Source organism: Mercenaria mercenaria, chromosome 3 (genome assembly GCF_021730395.1).
Source record: "Mercenaria mercenaria strain notata chromosome 3, MADL_Memer_1, whole genome shotgun sequence".
Lineage (NCBI taxonomy): Eukaryota > Metazoa > Mollusca > Bivalvia > Venerida > Veneridae > Mercenaria > Mercenaria mercenaria.
This window is the reverse complement of record NC_069363.1, coordinates 47620266-47636621: the sequence shown is the minus strand read 5'-3', so window position 1 is coordinate 47636621 and position 16356 is coordinate 47620266. Positions and strand designations below refer to the sequence as shown.

The 16356-nt window shown below is 34.1% G+C and overlaps 2 protein-coding genes across 2 annotated transcripts in view; both read right to left on the bottom strand.

Annotated features, from left to right (window-relative positions):
* Positions 1-6998, bottom strand: part of LOC123524807 (helicase with zinc finger domain 2-like) — a 30134-nt gene extending 23136 nt beyond the window's left edge. Inside the window, exons 1-2 of the mRNA XM_045303292.2 lie at positions 6715-6998; positions 1273-2058 (exon numbers count right to left, since the gene is read on the bottom strand). Of these exons, the coding sequence (XP_045159227.2) occupies positions 1273-2058; positions 6715-6903 (975 nt within the window). The 5' untranslated portion in view covers positions 6904-6998. The remainder of the gene's footprint in view (positions 1-1272; positions 2059-6714) is intronic.
* Positions 6999-9439: 2441 nt separating this feature from the next.
* LOC123524809 (uncharacterized) lies at positions 9440-16356 on the bottom strand. The gene is made up of 2 exons (XM_045303295.2): positions 15886-16356; positions 9440-14409 (listed from the first exon to the last, which is right to left on the bottom strand). Exons 1-2 carry the CDS (start codon positions 15920-15922, stop codon positions 13067-13069), a joined length of 1380 nt encoding a protein of 459 aa, XP_045159230.2. The 5' UTR covers positions 15923-16356; the 3' UTR covers positions 9440-13066.

The window sequence follows — 16356 nt, the reverse complement described above, 5'->3', positions numbered from 1 at the left end:
AGTGCTAACAAAAAGTAATGAAGGAGTTCCATTTCTTCTATTTCACCGCATTAACATTTATTAAACTGACCTGTAAGTAAGTCCGACATTTCCATAATAATTAAATACTACACACAATGCTCAATACAATGGTACATATAGATAGGTGTATCTTTTTAAATTACCATGTTTTCATAAATAAATAGTTCGCCAGATCAAACATGTTTTACATGTTTTGTTTTAAAGAGTAATATTCAAAAAAAAAAGACAGGCATTAAGTATATTATCATTATAGATAGGTCTCTAACCGTGAATAAAGTGATACCCAGCGAGAAAGAGGCAACGTGAATCTACAATGAACATGAACTGTGCTGGTGTAAAAAATGTCTTCATTCTTGTAAGCTAAATATTTGCGGGAAATACCTCTGACACAATAATACACCTTAAAGGGTTTTTAACAATTCAAACCTTTAAAACAGGTAAATGTATTAATAGTCCCTTTCTCATATGACGTAAAGTGAACTAGGACAATTATTTATGTTATAGTGGATTTAGGGTATAGATGATAGGTCCATAATGTTTGCATTTAAACTTAAACTGTTGTCATGCATTTATCTACTTGCAGACTGACATTCCAACATTATATTTTAGGTGTTTTTGCTTGTTGTGTTATTTCTATATGTCCCAATATGAAAAAAGCAAAGCTATCCTTCACTGACTAAATTGATCTGTGTGCATGTAAAAAAAGTATCAGTGCATGAAAAGGATTTGAGAATTTTTTTTTAAAAAGCTCAATGTTCTTATGTTTTTGAAAAGATTACACATTATTAATGCTTCATGGTAAAAAAGAATCCCGGGAAGTTTGCATAGATAAGAAAAGAAATACGACCAACCCTATCCTGTACATACTAAATCAGTGCAAATGTAAACAATGACCAGGAAAGAAAGAAAAACTTGTTTTCTTAATAAAAGCTGATTATTTAAAAAAATAAAATAAAATGAACAGACACTGATCTCATGAAATACTATACCAAATTCATTTTCTTTCAGCTGGAATGCAGGAAAAGTCTGTTAGCTATCCCTTATACCATAAAGGACAGTGCCTATATGTCTCTTTAATATTTCAAATTCATAACTTTTTAATTGTACAATAAAAATATGTTGCTAAAAATGCTTATTCTATTTTTATTTTTAATTGCTGCTTAAACCGAGCACTTTCTCTCAATCTTATGCTTGAATAAAGCAGAAACTATTAAGTATATACTAGTATCATGTTAAAAAGGTATAAGTTACCTCCGCAGACTGGTCTTCTGCAACGTCGTTTTGACTGACTTGTTCCCCTACTGCCTCCTCCTTTTTTGTTAAACTGCCCTGTCGCACTTCTGCCTCCTCCCTTTTTGTAATATTGCCTTGGCCCCCTTCTGCCTGCTGCTGTTTTACTATACTGTAATGGCCCTTTATTCCCTCCTCTCCTCCCGGAGAACTGTACTGACCCCCTTCTAACTCCTCTCCTCGTTTATCAGCCTCTGTGCTTGTCTCTTTTATAGCAGTATCGCGTTTTGGTATTTTCTTTTTTCTTTTTCGTAGCTGATTAGCACCGCTTTCCGCGTTTTTCTTTTTCCTTTTTGTATTTAATTTGATATACAAAAGATTGTCCACATTCTGATGAATATTGCCAGTATTGTTATTCGCAGGTAACAATTCCTGCTGTGTAAGTTCCGCGACACGTACAGGATCACTGTTGGCATTTAAACTGACTGCTGAATGTGCACAGTTTTTATTTATAATATTTCCCAAACAATCTGACTGAAGTTTATTTTCGAGTTTCTTGGTATTCCTTGAAAACTGTGTTACGTCAGATCGATTATCTAAATCAGAGTCAAACAGCCAATCACAACATGTTTGTCTGTCTGGAATTCCTAAATCTGCTCGAGAAGTTATTTCTGTATGTGGTTCACTTTCCTGGGAATTCCATGCTCCTAATGAGTCATCGGTTTTCTCTAAATGTCCTGCACTGTCTTGTTTATATCGATAATAATTCTTTCTCTTTTCCTTTTTAACCTTCTTATTTCTGTCTGGCTAAAATAACAAAACATACTGAACGGATAATTCTAAAGCATGTGAACATTTGATAAGAAAAAAATCTGAATGTATGACGTATTTAAATTTTATCTTCCTTGGCCTACATTGTAATATTGTATGGTTGGTGTCAAAAACCATAATTGATACTGTCACAGCTAATCACTAAATGTGTGCATATTTTGTTACATACGCTTTCAGATCTTTTAAATGTACTCAGTTAACAGTTTTATTTTTCACTAAATAAATATAGATCTCATTCATACATAATCTTTCACCAGTTCTAATAATTTTATCAAATTGAATAACATTATGTATACATCTATGAATAGAATTGTCTGGAAATCACTGTGCAAATAAACCAAAACATTATGGATATATCTTAAGCAGAAATAAACAACATCTTTTTTACCGGCAACTACTGTTTAGTTAATTAATTGCTTGTGCAATGGATCACCATTGTTTAAAACACTGACATACTTAAACACAGCACTCTTTCAGAAAATCCTAACATAGTTGTGGTTTGCTGATCAGCCTAATCACCAGAAATTAAAGTTCAATAATCGTTCCGAATTTCAGAAAATGCATGACATAATACACTGAGATCATTCTACAGGGTCGCGAGTTGGTGATAAACAACGATAAATCAATATTTGACAATCGTCTTGAACAATAAGTGGTTAATATTATCATTAACAAAAATAGTGATTCGCTTCGCGCACTTGTTGACTGATAGCGTTGAGGCCTTGACGCAAATTTATTTTAAATACATTACCCTATCACGTAAGTAAATTAACGAAACGATTTGGTTGAGCTATTCGCGAGGCAATTTTAAGCGGAAAAATACGTATAACTTATGTCCCCTATCAAAGGTATTATGAAAAATTATTTAATATAATCCTGATCCCAAAATTACCATTGAGTCCGAGTACTGTGGAACTAGACTGTAGTTTACACTAATCCATAGAGCAATTATAAAAAAATGAAGACTTTGACAGAAAGCTGTGTTAGCTAACAGTTCTCTCTTCTTCAACCTTCACCCCCCCCCCCCCCCCCCCCCCCCCCACACACACTTTTGGCAGCGTAGAAATAATAACAGACACGATTTGAGTCCGTACATCAGTGGTAATGTAATGTGAATCCCTGGCCCCTAGCACCCGCTAGTCTTACACATTCGGTTTATCGTGATGATCTGATTTCTTACAGCTGCCGATCCCTGCAACAATTGAATAGGCTAAACGTCCTATTATTTGTACTAAGCATCAGCTGACTTACTTGTTTCGAACGAACTTTCATTCGTTTTAGTTTTCTAAATTTATTTACTTATCTAGTTTCTCTAAATCCTCTTTCCAATTGATAAGCGTTTGAATGACCGTATGAAAATTTTATACAGACGTAACAGTATTCAAAAAATCCCATCTACTACCAATGCAATATTTTAAACATATTGAAATTGTAACTAATCACGTTTTATGATCTTGGCTAATAATTGGCAGGGGCGAGGGTCATTGTACGATAACTGTCTGCGCGTGCATATGCGTAGCCAATAATAATAATAATAAAAAAAAACAACAAAAAACTGGCGCCACTTTGGGTACCAGCTAAGGAGCTGATTCTATGCCTTCCAAAATATGATCTCCCGAAGCCATTTAAGGTAGTTCTGCACGTTTGATAAACCGGAAGTGATGGCGTAAAGTCATTTATACGGAAAACGTAGAATAAAGCCTGGATTCGTCGTACGGAAATGAAAATCATTCATTTTTATGAATAATTAGCATCCTGTAAGTAAATCTATTATTGTCACTGCTACTATCTTTCTAAAGTTAAAATATGATACTAAAACATCTGACACGCTAAATAATCCAAAATAATGTTTTGAGATAAGCTTGAAATGTAAAATTTACTTTAATCATGGTCAAATATCTCGAATATAAGCACACGAACCTATACATTTTATTTCACCAATTTATAGGCCATATGATTATTTACAACTGTGAGAAGTTTCATTAAAATCTACATTGTAGAAAAAAAATTATTTGCCAAAACGTTATGAAAGTTATTATTTTCCCATAGGCTCCCATTATCTTTTTTATTTGCTGAATTTTCTAATTATATTTTGAAAAATCAGAGTTTAATCAAATTCTACATTGTAGAAAACATTTCGATCCGAACCACAGGCACCAGTATCGGACCTGGAACAAATATATGTTTGTTTTCATCCTAAATGAGTTCAAAATGAAAAAAATATGTAGTGAAATATGAGCCCCCTTCAAAAAAGTACATATGTCTACTGTAGACATACAGTATGTATCTTTTGAAGGGGGCTCATATTCACTACATATTTTTCATTTTGAACTCATTTAGGATGTAAACAAGGGCATATTTTTTGTCCCAGGTCCGATACTGGTGCCTGTGTTAAGGTGATGTCACTTTTTGAATTTCCGGTGAATAACAAAAAACCAAAGAATATTCAGTTCTTTCCAAAAACCGTTATATCATGATTCAACCAAATAGTTTCCTTTGTCTACCAGAAAGGAACAATTCTTATATCTTAATATTGAGATTTGATACCTTTATAACAGACAATAAATTAAAACAATAGACATTCATATGTGACGTCGGTGAGCTCAACAAAGCAATTTCAAGCACACATATTAATGTGGAATATAAAGTAAGTTGCACATTACAATATCCGTCCAAGATACTTTCAAAAACAATGCATTTGCAGAATAGAGAGATAAAAATAAGTTTGACAGCTCGCGAAAACTAATGACAAATTTTGACAGGTATATGATGACTCATGACCTAATTAATTTTTTTCTGTTATTTCTAACTTCCAGTTTGATTTTCATAAAATGGGTATTCTTTATTGTAGCTTACAACTCATACATTTAAACAATAAAAGAATATATTGTTACCTCACTGTTGTTTTGTCTATCCGTCTCTCGTACGAATTCCTATTGTTTCAGTAATTTGTCAGTAATTAGAGCAACTCACAGTGTTGCAATCATACAAAACACATCCCTTATTTTCACATAGATATTGAGGATTTATCTAATTAGCACATGTATTGGAAACACAATTCCAATACCGACTGTGTATTGTAATAATGCTAAACTATCTCAGTCGTGACGTCTCCTTAACCCATTCCGTATTCATTGTTAAAACTTGTTTATTTTAATATATGCAATGCTAATAACTATGATAATGTAACTACATTGATAACTTCTCATAAATAAAAAAAAAAGAAATACATACGTTTTCAATAATCCTTTGTTAAATTCTCTTCCGCATTTTTTATCAGCTGTGTTTACTGTTTATGTTTAGGTCAGCTATTAATAGATGTATTATGTCATGAAATCTCGGAAAAGCTATTTTTAGACATTGGAAAATTATACTTCAAAATACCACTTTTCTGGGTCAAGGCAAACTGTATCTAACTGCGCAATACGTTTATTCCGGATCAATACCCGAGGTAAGGGTTATTCCGGGTTTATTTTTTATGAAAATCGAATCAAGTCGCTATTATGAAAGAAAAAGAGTTGAATTACGTTATTCATAAATATGCATAATCTATAACCTAATCACTGAATATCGAGTACAGTATGCAGGCCCGTAGCTTGTCATTTCTACATAACAGAAAGGCGTATCTGTCATAGACAGTTTTATTTTTCGTTTTGCCGAAAGTATCAACATTTTATAAATGGGAGCAGAAAACATTATGAAATAAAAGTGCCTTTATATTAAGTGTTTTAGTTCGTATTTCTTTTGTTTTCTTATCTGGACAAAACTTTTTTTTAATAGGACATCATTATGCCCCTTCAAGCTTGGTATATAGTTTCAAAAAATATAGGCCTATAAATTACTAACATTTACGTCTTTTTTTATTCTGGGGCGTCGATGTGTACAATATCTCTCAGTTTCAACATATTTAAAACAAAAGAAGCTGGCCGTAATTCCTGGAATGATACCCTAAAACCTTTCAAAAAATATTTACTCGCTTCGCATAACTACCTATTCCATATGCTCGCAATATATTTTTCATTATCCTCCAAATCCTACAAATTCTACTCAAACTTTACTTCGAGAAACAAGAGTTATTAGAATTACTTCGATTCCAGCAAGGTTATTCTAGAATAATCTTCAAAACCATTCTATTATAATATTACCCTCGAAATGCCTCCCTGTTTTAGAAAAGTTTTTGCTACGGGCGTAATATCAGTTAATTAAGAGTATCATGCGACAATCTATTCCGTTTGAATGTCATAATTATACATCTTTATATTATTATATTATTATTATACCACATTTATATAGCACTCTTTTCATGCACATGTAGGCCTACACGTTCAAAAGTTCTTCACAGAAAAACTGCAAAAATACTAACAAATACGCATACAAAAATAATGCATTCCACATTAACAAAATTCATAAATGTAAAACGTATAGATTAAACAAGATAAACATACATACATATTTAAAAGTATTTCAGTTACCCTATTATAAAAAAAACGTTTTAGTGACATTCATCAATTGGTACATGCCTTCATAAAAGTGTATCATTATTTAAACAGATATTATTTCGCTCTATCGTCACTTCTCTCCCATTAAAAAGTAAAACAATAATATTGATATATTATAATGTTATATGCTTACCTGTGCTCTACAAGCTCCCCTATGTCTTTCTGTTTTATGTCTGGCAGAGGCGGACCTAACATACACATACGCATATATGCATATAACTCCGCATATTAATATGCGAAAAATGATATTTAACGAATCCCACAACAAGAAAAGAACAACAAAAAGAATAAGAATGACTAACTTTACTATTACTTCAAACATATTTTCTCTGTATCACTATCAACGTATAAATTTATGGCAAATCAAAATATATCAAGCAGTTTATATTAACATGTCAGAGGTTGATTACTTACTTCGGATGTAACTAATGATTGCGTAATAAATGAATATGCTTAAAATAGCTATCAATCGGGTGCCTTTTGATTTTAACTGGTATCCCAAAACCGCATTCAGAAGTGTATTTTTCTTATCTATTATTCATTGGTAAGCTGGCCAATATTAACACGGATATTGTATTTATAGAAATGATAGTAATTTCGAAAAGACTTTGTACGGACGAAAACTACTATCATAATTTTTCACCGTGCACAAGACCACGAACCGAGCGATCATGTTCGCAGGAAGGCAACACTGTCTGAACTAATTCGTACACCACCTGTGATTTATGCTGAAAAGTTGTCCGTTATTTACAGAGAACAATGCACGTTCGCCTTCACTGAAATTGATTTCCGTTTTATCAAGTGACAATGAACGATGCATATTTACTACTTTAAGAACTCTTAATATATCTATATAATTGTATCATACTGCGAAGATTGACAGTAACAATATGTCTTAACGATACTTTAGTTATGTAACGGTATCAATTGTAGAACTGTTTGGAGACCAAATTCGCGACATCTAGATATTCATAGCTTCGACCTTTAGCTACCTTTCTACATTTACCGAGCGCAATGTTCGAACGCACGACAGGACCAGACCCCGGATGTACTAAATATCGCCGAAGTGCTGTGCACGGGCCCTGTTTATAGTAAAGCAATGCATGCAGACACCGAAGCTCGATATTTTATTTGCTTCATGGATAGAACGAAAACAAAAATCTGGAAATGTTGACAGGTGTGGTTTATGTCAATATGTTTTATACAGGAAAAAACTCACTTGAATGAAAGTGGTTTGAATGTTATCGTATTAAAACAGTTAGATTAGATAATCTAGCTTAGCACATCTCCAGATAGGGATTATTTTGCTGGATTAGAGGTTTTTTCACGAGACTTTTTTCACTAACTTTAGAAGGTCATAGTTTTGTACGTGACATTTCCTGGGAAAATCCGTTTTTGTTTTCTATTCTTCTTGGGAAAAACGTATATTATATGATAATTAGAAATAAAAATTTAATTTCTATGTTATGGTGATCGTGAATGCATTTGTCTAAATTTTAAGCAAATACATAATTCAAAACTTGCGTTACATTTACGTTTGTTGTAAAGATATTTATCAAACTTCATTTCAAATTGAAACATAAGGTTTCCCAAAGGATGGGGATGGTTGTGCGTTAAAACTTTCATTTAGTGTAGTACAAAAAAGTTGGTGTTTCCTTTATAAGGCTAAGAAACGGTTGGTTTTTAGACCAAAAAAATATAGTGTCGAATTCATCGATTAAGCAGCAATTAGAATAAAACAAGAAAAGGAACCCGTTTTCGAAGTGACTGTCTTAAAACATTGATTATTTCATTCATCTACGGTCATTCCTCCAACAAGTCTGATGCATGTAAGCAAGTTGTCATTTAATAATGATGAACAATTTGTTACTTAAAATTTGAAATATTTTTTTAATCTGTGTATAACAAGAAAAATCGGTACCTAACTAAACTTACATAACAAGGTTTGTTTGATTGTCTGCCTAGGTGTTGTGCCGTTTTTCAACATTATTTCTATTACACAACGTTGGTCAGTGTTTGTAGACTCTGAACCAGAACTGACTTTATTTCCGCAATTAAGTAAACTGTTCTACTGTTTTCTGTGAAGTATATACACCACGCCGCGACCACAATACTCTACCTTTGAGCTAACCGAACTAGTGTGATATATACTGAAACTGCCAAAAAAAATCGTAAAGTTCCACCACTGTATTTATTCGTCAAAGTACATCTGTAATAGAGCAATTGATTTTCATTTTTGTAACTGAAGAGCATAAAAATTATTGTAAGAATGTGTCGTTTCTTAAAGGTCATTGATTGTACAGTTTGCTAGCAAAGCACAAACGCAATACTAACTACTAGTTGGATAAGTGTTGTATATTTTCTGGTCCTTCGGGATCATTGATTTCAACTCATTTAGATTTGAAGATTGAATACTGCTTAAGCCGGTGCTAGGGGGCGTGGGCAGTGTTGCTTTTTCCATTACTGCCCATGAACAGACTCAATCAAACCGAGTCTGCAATTTTCACTATTTGCCTTGTTCTCGGTGCTTCCGAGGGATCTACTTTCCAGATTTTATTGTATGTCGTGCACTTTTCATGTTGATACGCTGAATGTTAACCAATGCAAAACAAAGGTAAATGTGTAATTTAACCATTTTATTTCAGCGTTAAATACTTCGCTTTTTTATCAATACAAAAAATATATAACGTAAAAAAATGACTTCAATGTGATCTCCAGACTCCTTATCCAGTCTGTGATACAGTAATTTTTGTACAGTAATACATGAAACAAGAATGTCAGCTTCTGCAAAAGACATGAAGCTGATACACAATAACATAACAGTCAAGTTAAGTCAAGTCAAGTCAAGTCAAATCAAATCAAATACATTTTGTATTTAATTGGCAAAAACGTATTACATCATACGTCCATCACCAAATAATTGTGTGGCAGTTTACATATCTATTTACAATTCAGGGAAGTACGGTATCAACAATTGTCTTGTATAAATGCACATTATACATAAACAATAACAATCTTTTTGAGTTTTAAAAGATCAAATATAAGAGTTGAAAATAGAAAGTTCAAGCTTTGATTGTAACTTGAGCATTGCCTTTATTTCTATCATTCACAAAAAGTCATTATATTAATGTTGAAAAGATATAGAATTGAAAATGAACTTATTTATTAATTCGGTATATCAACATAAAATTAATAACAACTCATTAGTAGGCAAATTGAATATCACTCACGATTTTGCAGATTGGTAACATTAAGGAATATGTAAAATTCATTGAAATTGATCATCGAATGTAATTCTTGATATATCACAAGATCGTAATATATGTCTAGAGCATCTTATTTCATTCGTTTCATATATTTTTATAATGTTTTTGGTGTCTTTCTGTTTTTCAGTGTCTTTCGGTATTTACAGTTGAATATCGTTACCTCGATATCGGTTAGCTCGATACTTCGGTTAGCACGATGTGTTTTAGTCGGTCCCGATTTTTCCCTATTTATCTTAATGTAAGTATTTATCATTACCTCGATATAATTAGCTCGATATTTTGTTTAGCTCGATGAGATTTTTCAGTCCCGTCAACTTACCTGTACTGCTTTTACACCTGGTTTCGTCGATATCACAGCTTGTCAAAAAATATCCATGTTATTTGTAAGGTGTGAAAATCAACCTATTGTTGTACGGCGATGTATTTATGATTTTTCTTTTTATGACCAAAAGCGGATTTTACTGGTTCTGAACTTTAATACCTCTTTTGCGAATAAAACCACACAAAAATAATTTTAGTAGCATGAAAAGATGTCTGTATGTGAGCATCTAAACTAGCCCATCCCTCTCGCGCAAAATGAGCCAAAATTTACAATTTGCCGCTACGAGACAAATAATGTAAAGTACGTCCGTTTTTATCATTTTCTGGCGTAATTCAACGTATTCCATCAGTAAAAATGAAATAAAGTCATATTCGCATCATTTTGCGAAAATAAAATGCCCCCACCCCCTATTTGCCTATTTCATGGGGTCCCCACCCTCCAAGCATCCCCCTGATTGATGGAATGCAGAGCTGATTGGCTAAATATGCGCTACGTGGGTTAAGAATAATGAAAACGGTGTTTTTACGGTGCTAAAACACTGTTAATGGTGGTAGAATTTTAAAAAATCGTCTGTGCAGATATTGACTTTCAAACCTTGATGTGTCCTCACCGTAACATTTTTGAGCTGCTGTGCCGTCATTTAGCGTTTTAAGTCCCCAGAAAGTTTAAAATATCAATCTAGAGGTTCTAAACTACCTAAAACTGCGCAAAATCAAGAGATTTTTCGAAATTTAATTTTTGCCGAATTCACTTATGGGGGCAAGGGACAGTAAATTTGAAAACTCCACAACTCAGCGCTGATACCAGTGCGAAAAAAATCATAAAAAATCCAATTTCGACAAATTCAAGGCAATTTTTAAGCGAATGTCTTGCGTAGACATAGCACTTCATTATGTGACATTTTCAGTCTGCCGATTCTGTTGCTTCTGTGATAAAAACGAGTAAAACGCAGGTTTCAGGACACTAAATTTTTAGACAAAAATGGCCCAAAATGCACACGTTGCGCGACCTTTACCGTATTATCTGCAAATGACTGACCTAATACACATGCATATTTTTAAAGCATGTGGCCAGACGAAAATAATGGTGGGAAGAAAAGTGTCTCATAACCGTTTACTTTTTCCGCAAATTTGAGCTGAAGCTGGATGGATGGATGACCGTTTCCAATTCGTCTGACTTCCGTTACCTCAGGTAAAGTTTTAGATCCGGCCGTCTACATGGAGCTAGGAAAATCGATACATGCACATATTTATTTTACACAATAATCACTCGTACGCAGGAATCCTTAGTTCTATAAACATCATAAATAACCAGTTGAATATATATGCCTGTAAAGTACATATGTATATTTTATTTAAAAAACGTACCCGGGCCAAATGCGAAACTGGCCCCTGCCACTTAAACACTTATAAAATACCAATGTACGCTTAATAATAATTCTGCTTGGCGACTTCAAATCAGCTTGAATTGTGTTATGAAGACCCCGGATGACCTTTCAGACATAATTTTAGGCATGGACATACACGAGTAGAACCACCGAGTTAGTAAGCTAGCGTGACAGTTTCGGCACATGAACAGAACAGAACAGAACAGAACAGATAATTTATTTAGATTTAAGCATTACAGCTTATCATCTGTCTCCATAACATATTAAACAAATGACATGCAAAAAGATAATGAATGGCAAGTACAAATATATATACATATACATATACATGAGAGTGTAAACAAAGTGTTGTGTCATTTATACAGGAACATTTGTACTCCTATCCCTAAGTTGAAATGCCTTAATGATATAATTTGATAGTCGATGTAACAATACTTTATTATCACTATTCATCAAGTTTATGAACTTAAACATACTAGGGGAACTCGTAAAAACTGATGGTAAATATTTTTTTCTCAACTGTCTGTAAGCGGCATCATATACAAGCACAAAATGGTACTCATCTTCTAAGTCATTTTTTTACACACATATGACACTTCCGGTCTGCTCTTGGAATGTTTCGATGTCTTCCCTGCTCTATATTTAGTTTATGCGATGAAAGTCTAAGTTTTGCTAGTGCCTGTCTATGTTTCACATTGTCTAATATACTTAAGTAGGCAGATACTTCAAAATTAGATTTAATTTCTTTGTACAGAGTCAATGCGCTGGAGTTACGTACACCTTCACGCCACTGTGATATATACATCTCCTTCAAGCGAACTTTAAACATGGATATAAAATGTGTTACACTTATAACAGAATCACGAAATAGCCAAACTTCTTAAAAACCTGTTTCTTATAAAAGTGTTTTAACATTAGTTAACCAATTACATTTGTTATTTTCGCACTGTTTCAACATCTCTACATATAAAGTATACAAAACATGATTACTGTTAAAGCTATTCATTAGTTTGTTTGGACCAACATAGGAGACTGACAGGTGCGACAAGGAAGGGATCTATATTTATCGCGACGTATACTAGTATCTAGTAGCTAGTTAATTTGGGTTATACATATTTAAATGACAATATTTAAATGATTTTTAACAGAAGAAATGGGATATTTCAACGTCTATGTCGGCTACTAGCGTCAGCTACAAAATGCTTATACAGAATATCAAAACTTTAGAATATTGCTAGACCATAGAACAAAATAAAAAATACTAATAGAAAATAGGGCAAAGTTTGAGAATACTCCGCATCTACGTCTCCGAATTTAGAGTTCTCATTTTTTAGTTGCTTACAACCTAGAGTCGATCACTTCCCGGCATGCATAACAGTACAATGAACTGAAAATTACCGGCATGCAGTACATTATTAAAGCTCCGTTTCTCTTTGGGCGGTTATCTCTATTTACAAAACTATATTCTGAATTTTAGCAGGTCTGACGGATTCATATGATACAAGATTAATCAGGTGTATGGAATGAACTTCAAAGATTTAACGTATGTTTCGGTGACGCGGACGCCTGCTACAAATGGCCTTGGGACAGGTGGTGGATAGCAGAACTTTAAAACTACTGCAACGAGATAAAATGCAACAAAAGTTACCAAAAGTGAATACAGCCAAGTTAAAGAGTATTCTGCATCTGCATCCACTGAATTTGAGTTTTCTTTTTCTGTTGCTTTTAACAGGGAGTCCATCACTTCCTCGCATCCGCAGTACAATAAACAGAAAATTACCGGCATACAGTAGATAATGAGTGCTCCGATTCTGTTAAGATGGGTGTTTCTATTTACAAAACATTCATATGTTAACACAAATGGTGCCAGGAAGACATAGTATAAAATAAGATAGGGAAAATACAGCAAGTATTTAACTAAACAGAACAGGTAATACAAGCCAGTGCAGAGCAGATGGAAGAGAAAAAGTAGAAGGCGTAGTACATAATATGAAAATACAGATAAAATCGGAAACAAGATGAAGAACAGAAGCCTTTCCGGTTTCGAAAATAAACTTATCTGTAGCATCTTTAGTATTATGCGAACAGCTAGAAGAAAAGCAGAGACAAAGCATACAATTCTGGACCATTTTAGTAAACAAATCTCTAACGCTACAAAACCACGTGGTCTCAATATGTACCCAACACGTCGAAGTTCATATCCACATACAAAGCCGAGAAACATAAACATAAGAGCAATTAAAAGTTCCAAGATATAGTCCACGTTGTCTAAACTTTGTCCTATCCTTCCTTGTATCCCTCGTGTAATGTTCACAAACTCTATCATCATCCAACGAGTGGTGTTCAACGTCTGTGCAGTTTCTGGTATCAAAACATCAGTAGCAGTATCTAATAATCGGGAAGTCGAATTTGCTACTTGTTTTGTGCTGTCTGTTATTCCAAACATCATATCTCGGGCGGCGTCCAGTGTTTCTGTGGCGGCTGGAATTAATACTTCAATCACCTCGTTTACTAGTTTCTTAGCATTATCCGCCATGTCCTTGGCACTTTCTGCTATTTCTGTTCCAGATTCTGTCATCTTCTTTATTTCAGGTATAATTTCATTTTTGACATAAGTGTCCAAATTTCTTAAACTATTCGCAACGTTCCCGTTAAAAGTTGCTATACCGGCTTCAACAGAATGTCGGCCCTGTTCTGCCTGCCTCTCAAATTTATCAATGCCAAAAACCGGTTTAACAACTGATCCTATAATTTTTCCAACGCCTTCAAAAAGCCATCCAAGTAAACAATCTACTGGACCAAAGGATGTGCCGAGTAAAAGTCCGACCAGAACCAGTTTCCACATATTTGTTTCTATAAAGGAAAAAGAAAATAACATCACCTATCTAGGCAAATTTCTTAACAAGCAAAACACGTCAATACGAAACTCCGCGACACATTGATTTATCAATACGTTTTAATCTATATGACAAATTGATTACCTTGTTAAAGATGTTTTTCACTGGCACCAGACCAGAAAGAAAATGCCTCTATACAAGTTATACCGTACCCCGTGGTATACTATAAGAACCATAGTCAGGGGGGTAGGACGTAAATGGTGTCTTTCGGTGGTTTAAGTGAGAAAATTGTGTAAATCGGGTAAATATGACGGATTTTGTTGACAATTCATCACTCTAGGGCGGATATTTTGCCAAGTAAGCGAGTTTTTCTTTTACTTTGGAAACTTTTTTTTTTTAATTCCGTGACCACGCTATTTATTTACCCTGAGTCTGTATCTGGCGCCGTAAAAAGTTATTGAACGCTTTATACGGAAATAATAAGTTCAAGTCCTGCTCCAGTCCACTTTTCCAACGAAGCAGAAAAATGGAAATAAAAGGTATTTGCACTTCTGCTATACAGTCGCAAGTAAGAAAGTATCATTCTAAAGCCTTGGCTATCATAAATTTGGTCGAGCTTGTACTGTTTTTTACACAAATCATTGGAAAAGTGGACTTGAGCAGGACTTGAACTATTTATCTCCGTATAAAGCGTTCAATAACTTTCTACGGCGCCAGGTACAGACTCGGTGTAAATTGTTGGGAGGAGATAAATAGCGTGGTCACAGAATGCACGCATGCAATGTTTCCAAAGTAAAAGAAAAACTAAAAAGAACTCACTTACTTGGCAAAATATCCGCCCTAGGGTGAAGATTTGTCAACAAAATCCGCCATATTTACCCGACAGACACAATTTTCTCACTTAAGGTAGGACAACTCTAATGGACAATATTCCAAACTTAATTCAAAATGTGTTTTTTATTATCTATATCATACCACTGAATTGTTTTTAAAATATTAGGACACCTTTCCAGGTGGATAAAAAAAATTCTAAATAGCAAACGTTAACGGTCAGATGAATGGAATTCCCTTGACATGCTTGATGCATTTTACCGAGGTATAAGCGATAAATGTACAGACAAGATCCAACCAAAATTTTCACTGGTCAAACAAGCCAGTCGTTTGGAAATTTTCACTGGTCCGACAGAAATTTCACTGGTCACACTCATAGACCATTGGATCTCTCCTTACGTAGAGGACTGCACATTTACATTGATTAATATGTTCTAAATAGTCCACACTGGTACTATGCTGATGTAGTCGAACAAATCCGACGTATACAGTTTGTTTTATATTGTGATGGTCAAACTGTAACGGCTGCAAAAGTCAGAAATTAAAAAGCAGCCGCTCAGCGACAGTAACTACTGAGTAAGCTTGTCTATATGCTGATGTTGATTTATATATTTACAGTTTCACATCTAATGCAAGCATAAAACTTTAAAATGTGACATACCAGTTCCAAGTTTGGTGTTTACTGCAAAGCAAGGCATGCCTCGACGTTCAGGCTGTCTGGTGGTATGTCTTTCCGTAGGCAGCACGGTTAATGTATTCACAATCAGGATTTTCACATTTCACATATAAATACCCTCCAAGTCCTTCCTGAAGTTCCCCTTGAATTGTGTTTATTGTCAGTGGCACAGGCCCAAGTTTACACTTTTTACAATATTTAAGATTATCAAGAAGCACTTCCCACTCAACCAGTCTTCTTCCCACTTTCCACGATTCATCTAGATCTAATCCATTATTTTCAACGCGAGTGGTTGTTACATCGTTTCCACATTAATAGTGACCATTATTCAACAATTTCTTGTGTCGACTTATTGGTTTTCTCTTCGAAAATTGACCTTTCTTGTTTCGTGCCATTCCGTTTTCAGAAAACACTGGTCGCGAAATCCAATTACTTTCGGTTTAAAAATATTTATAT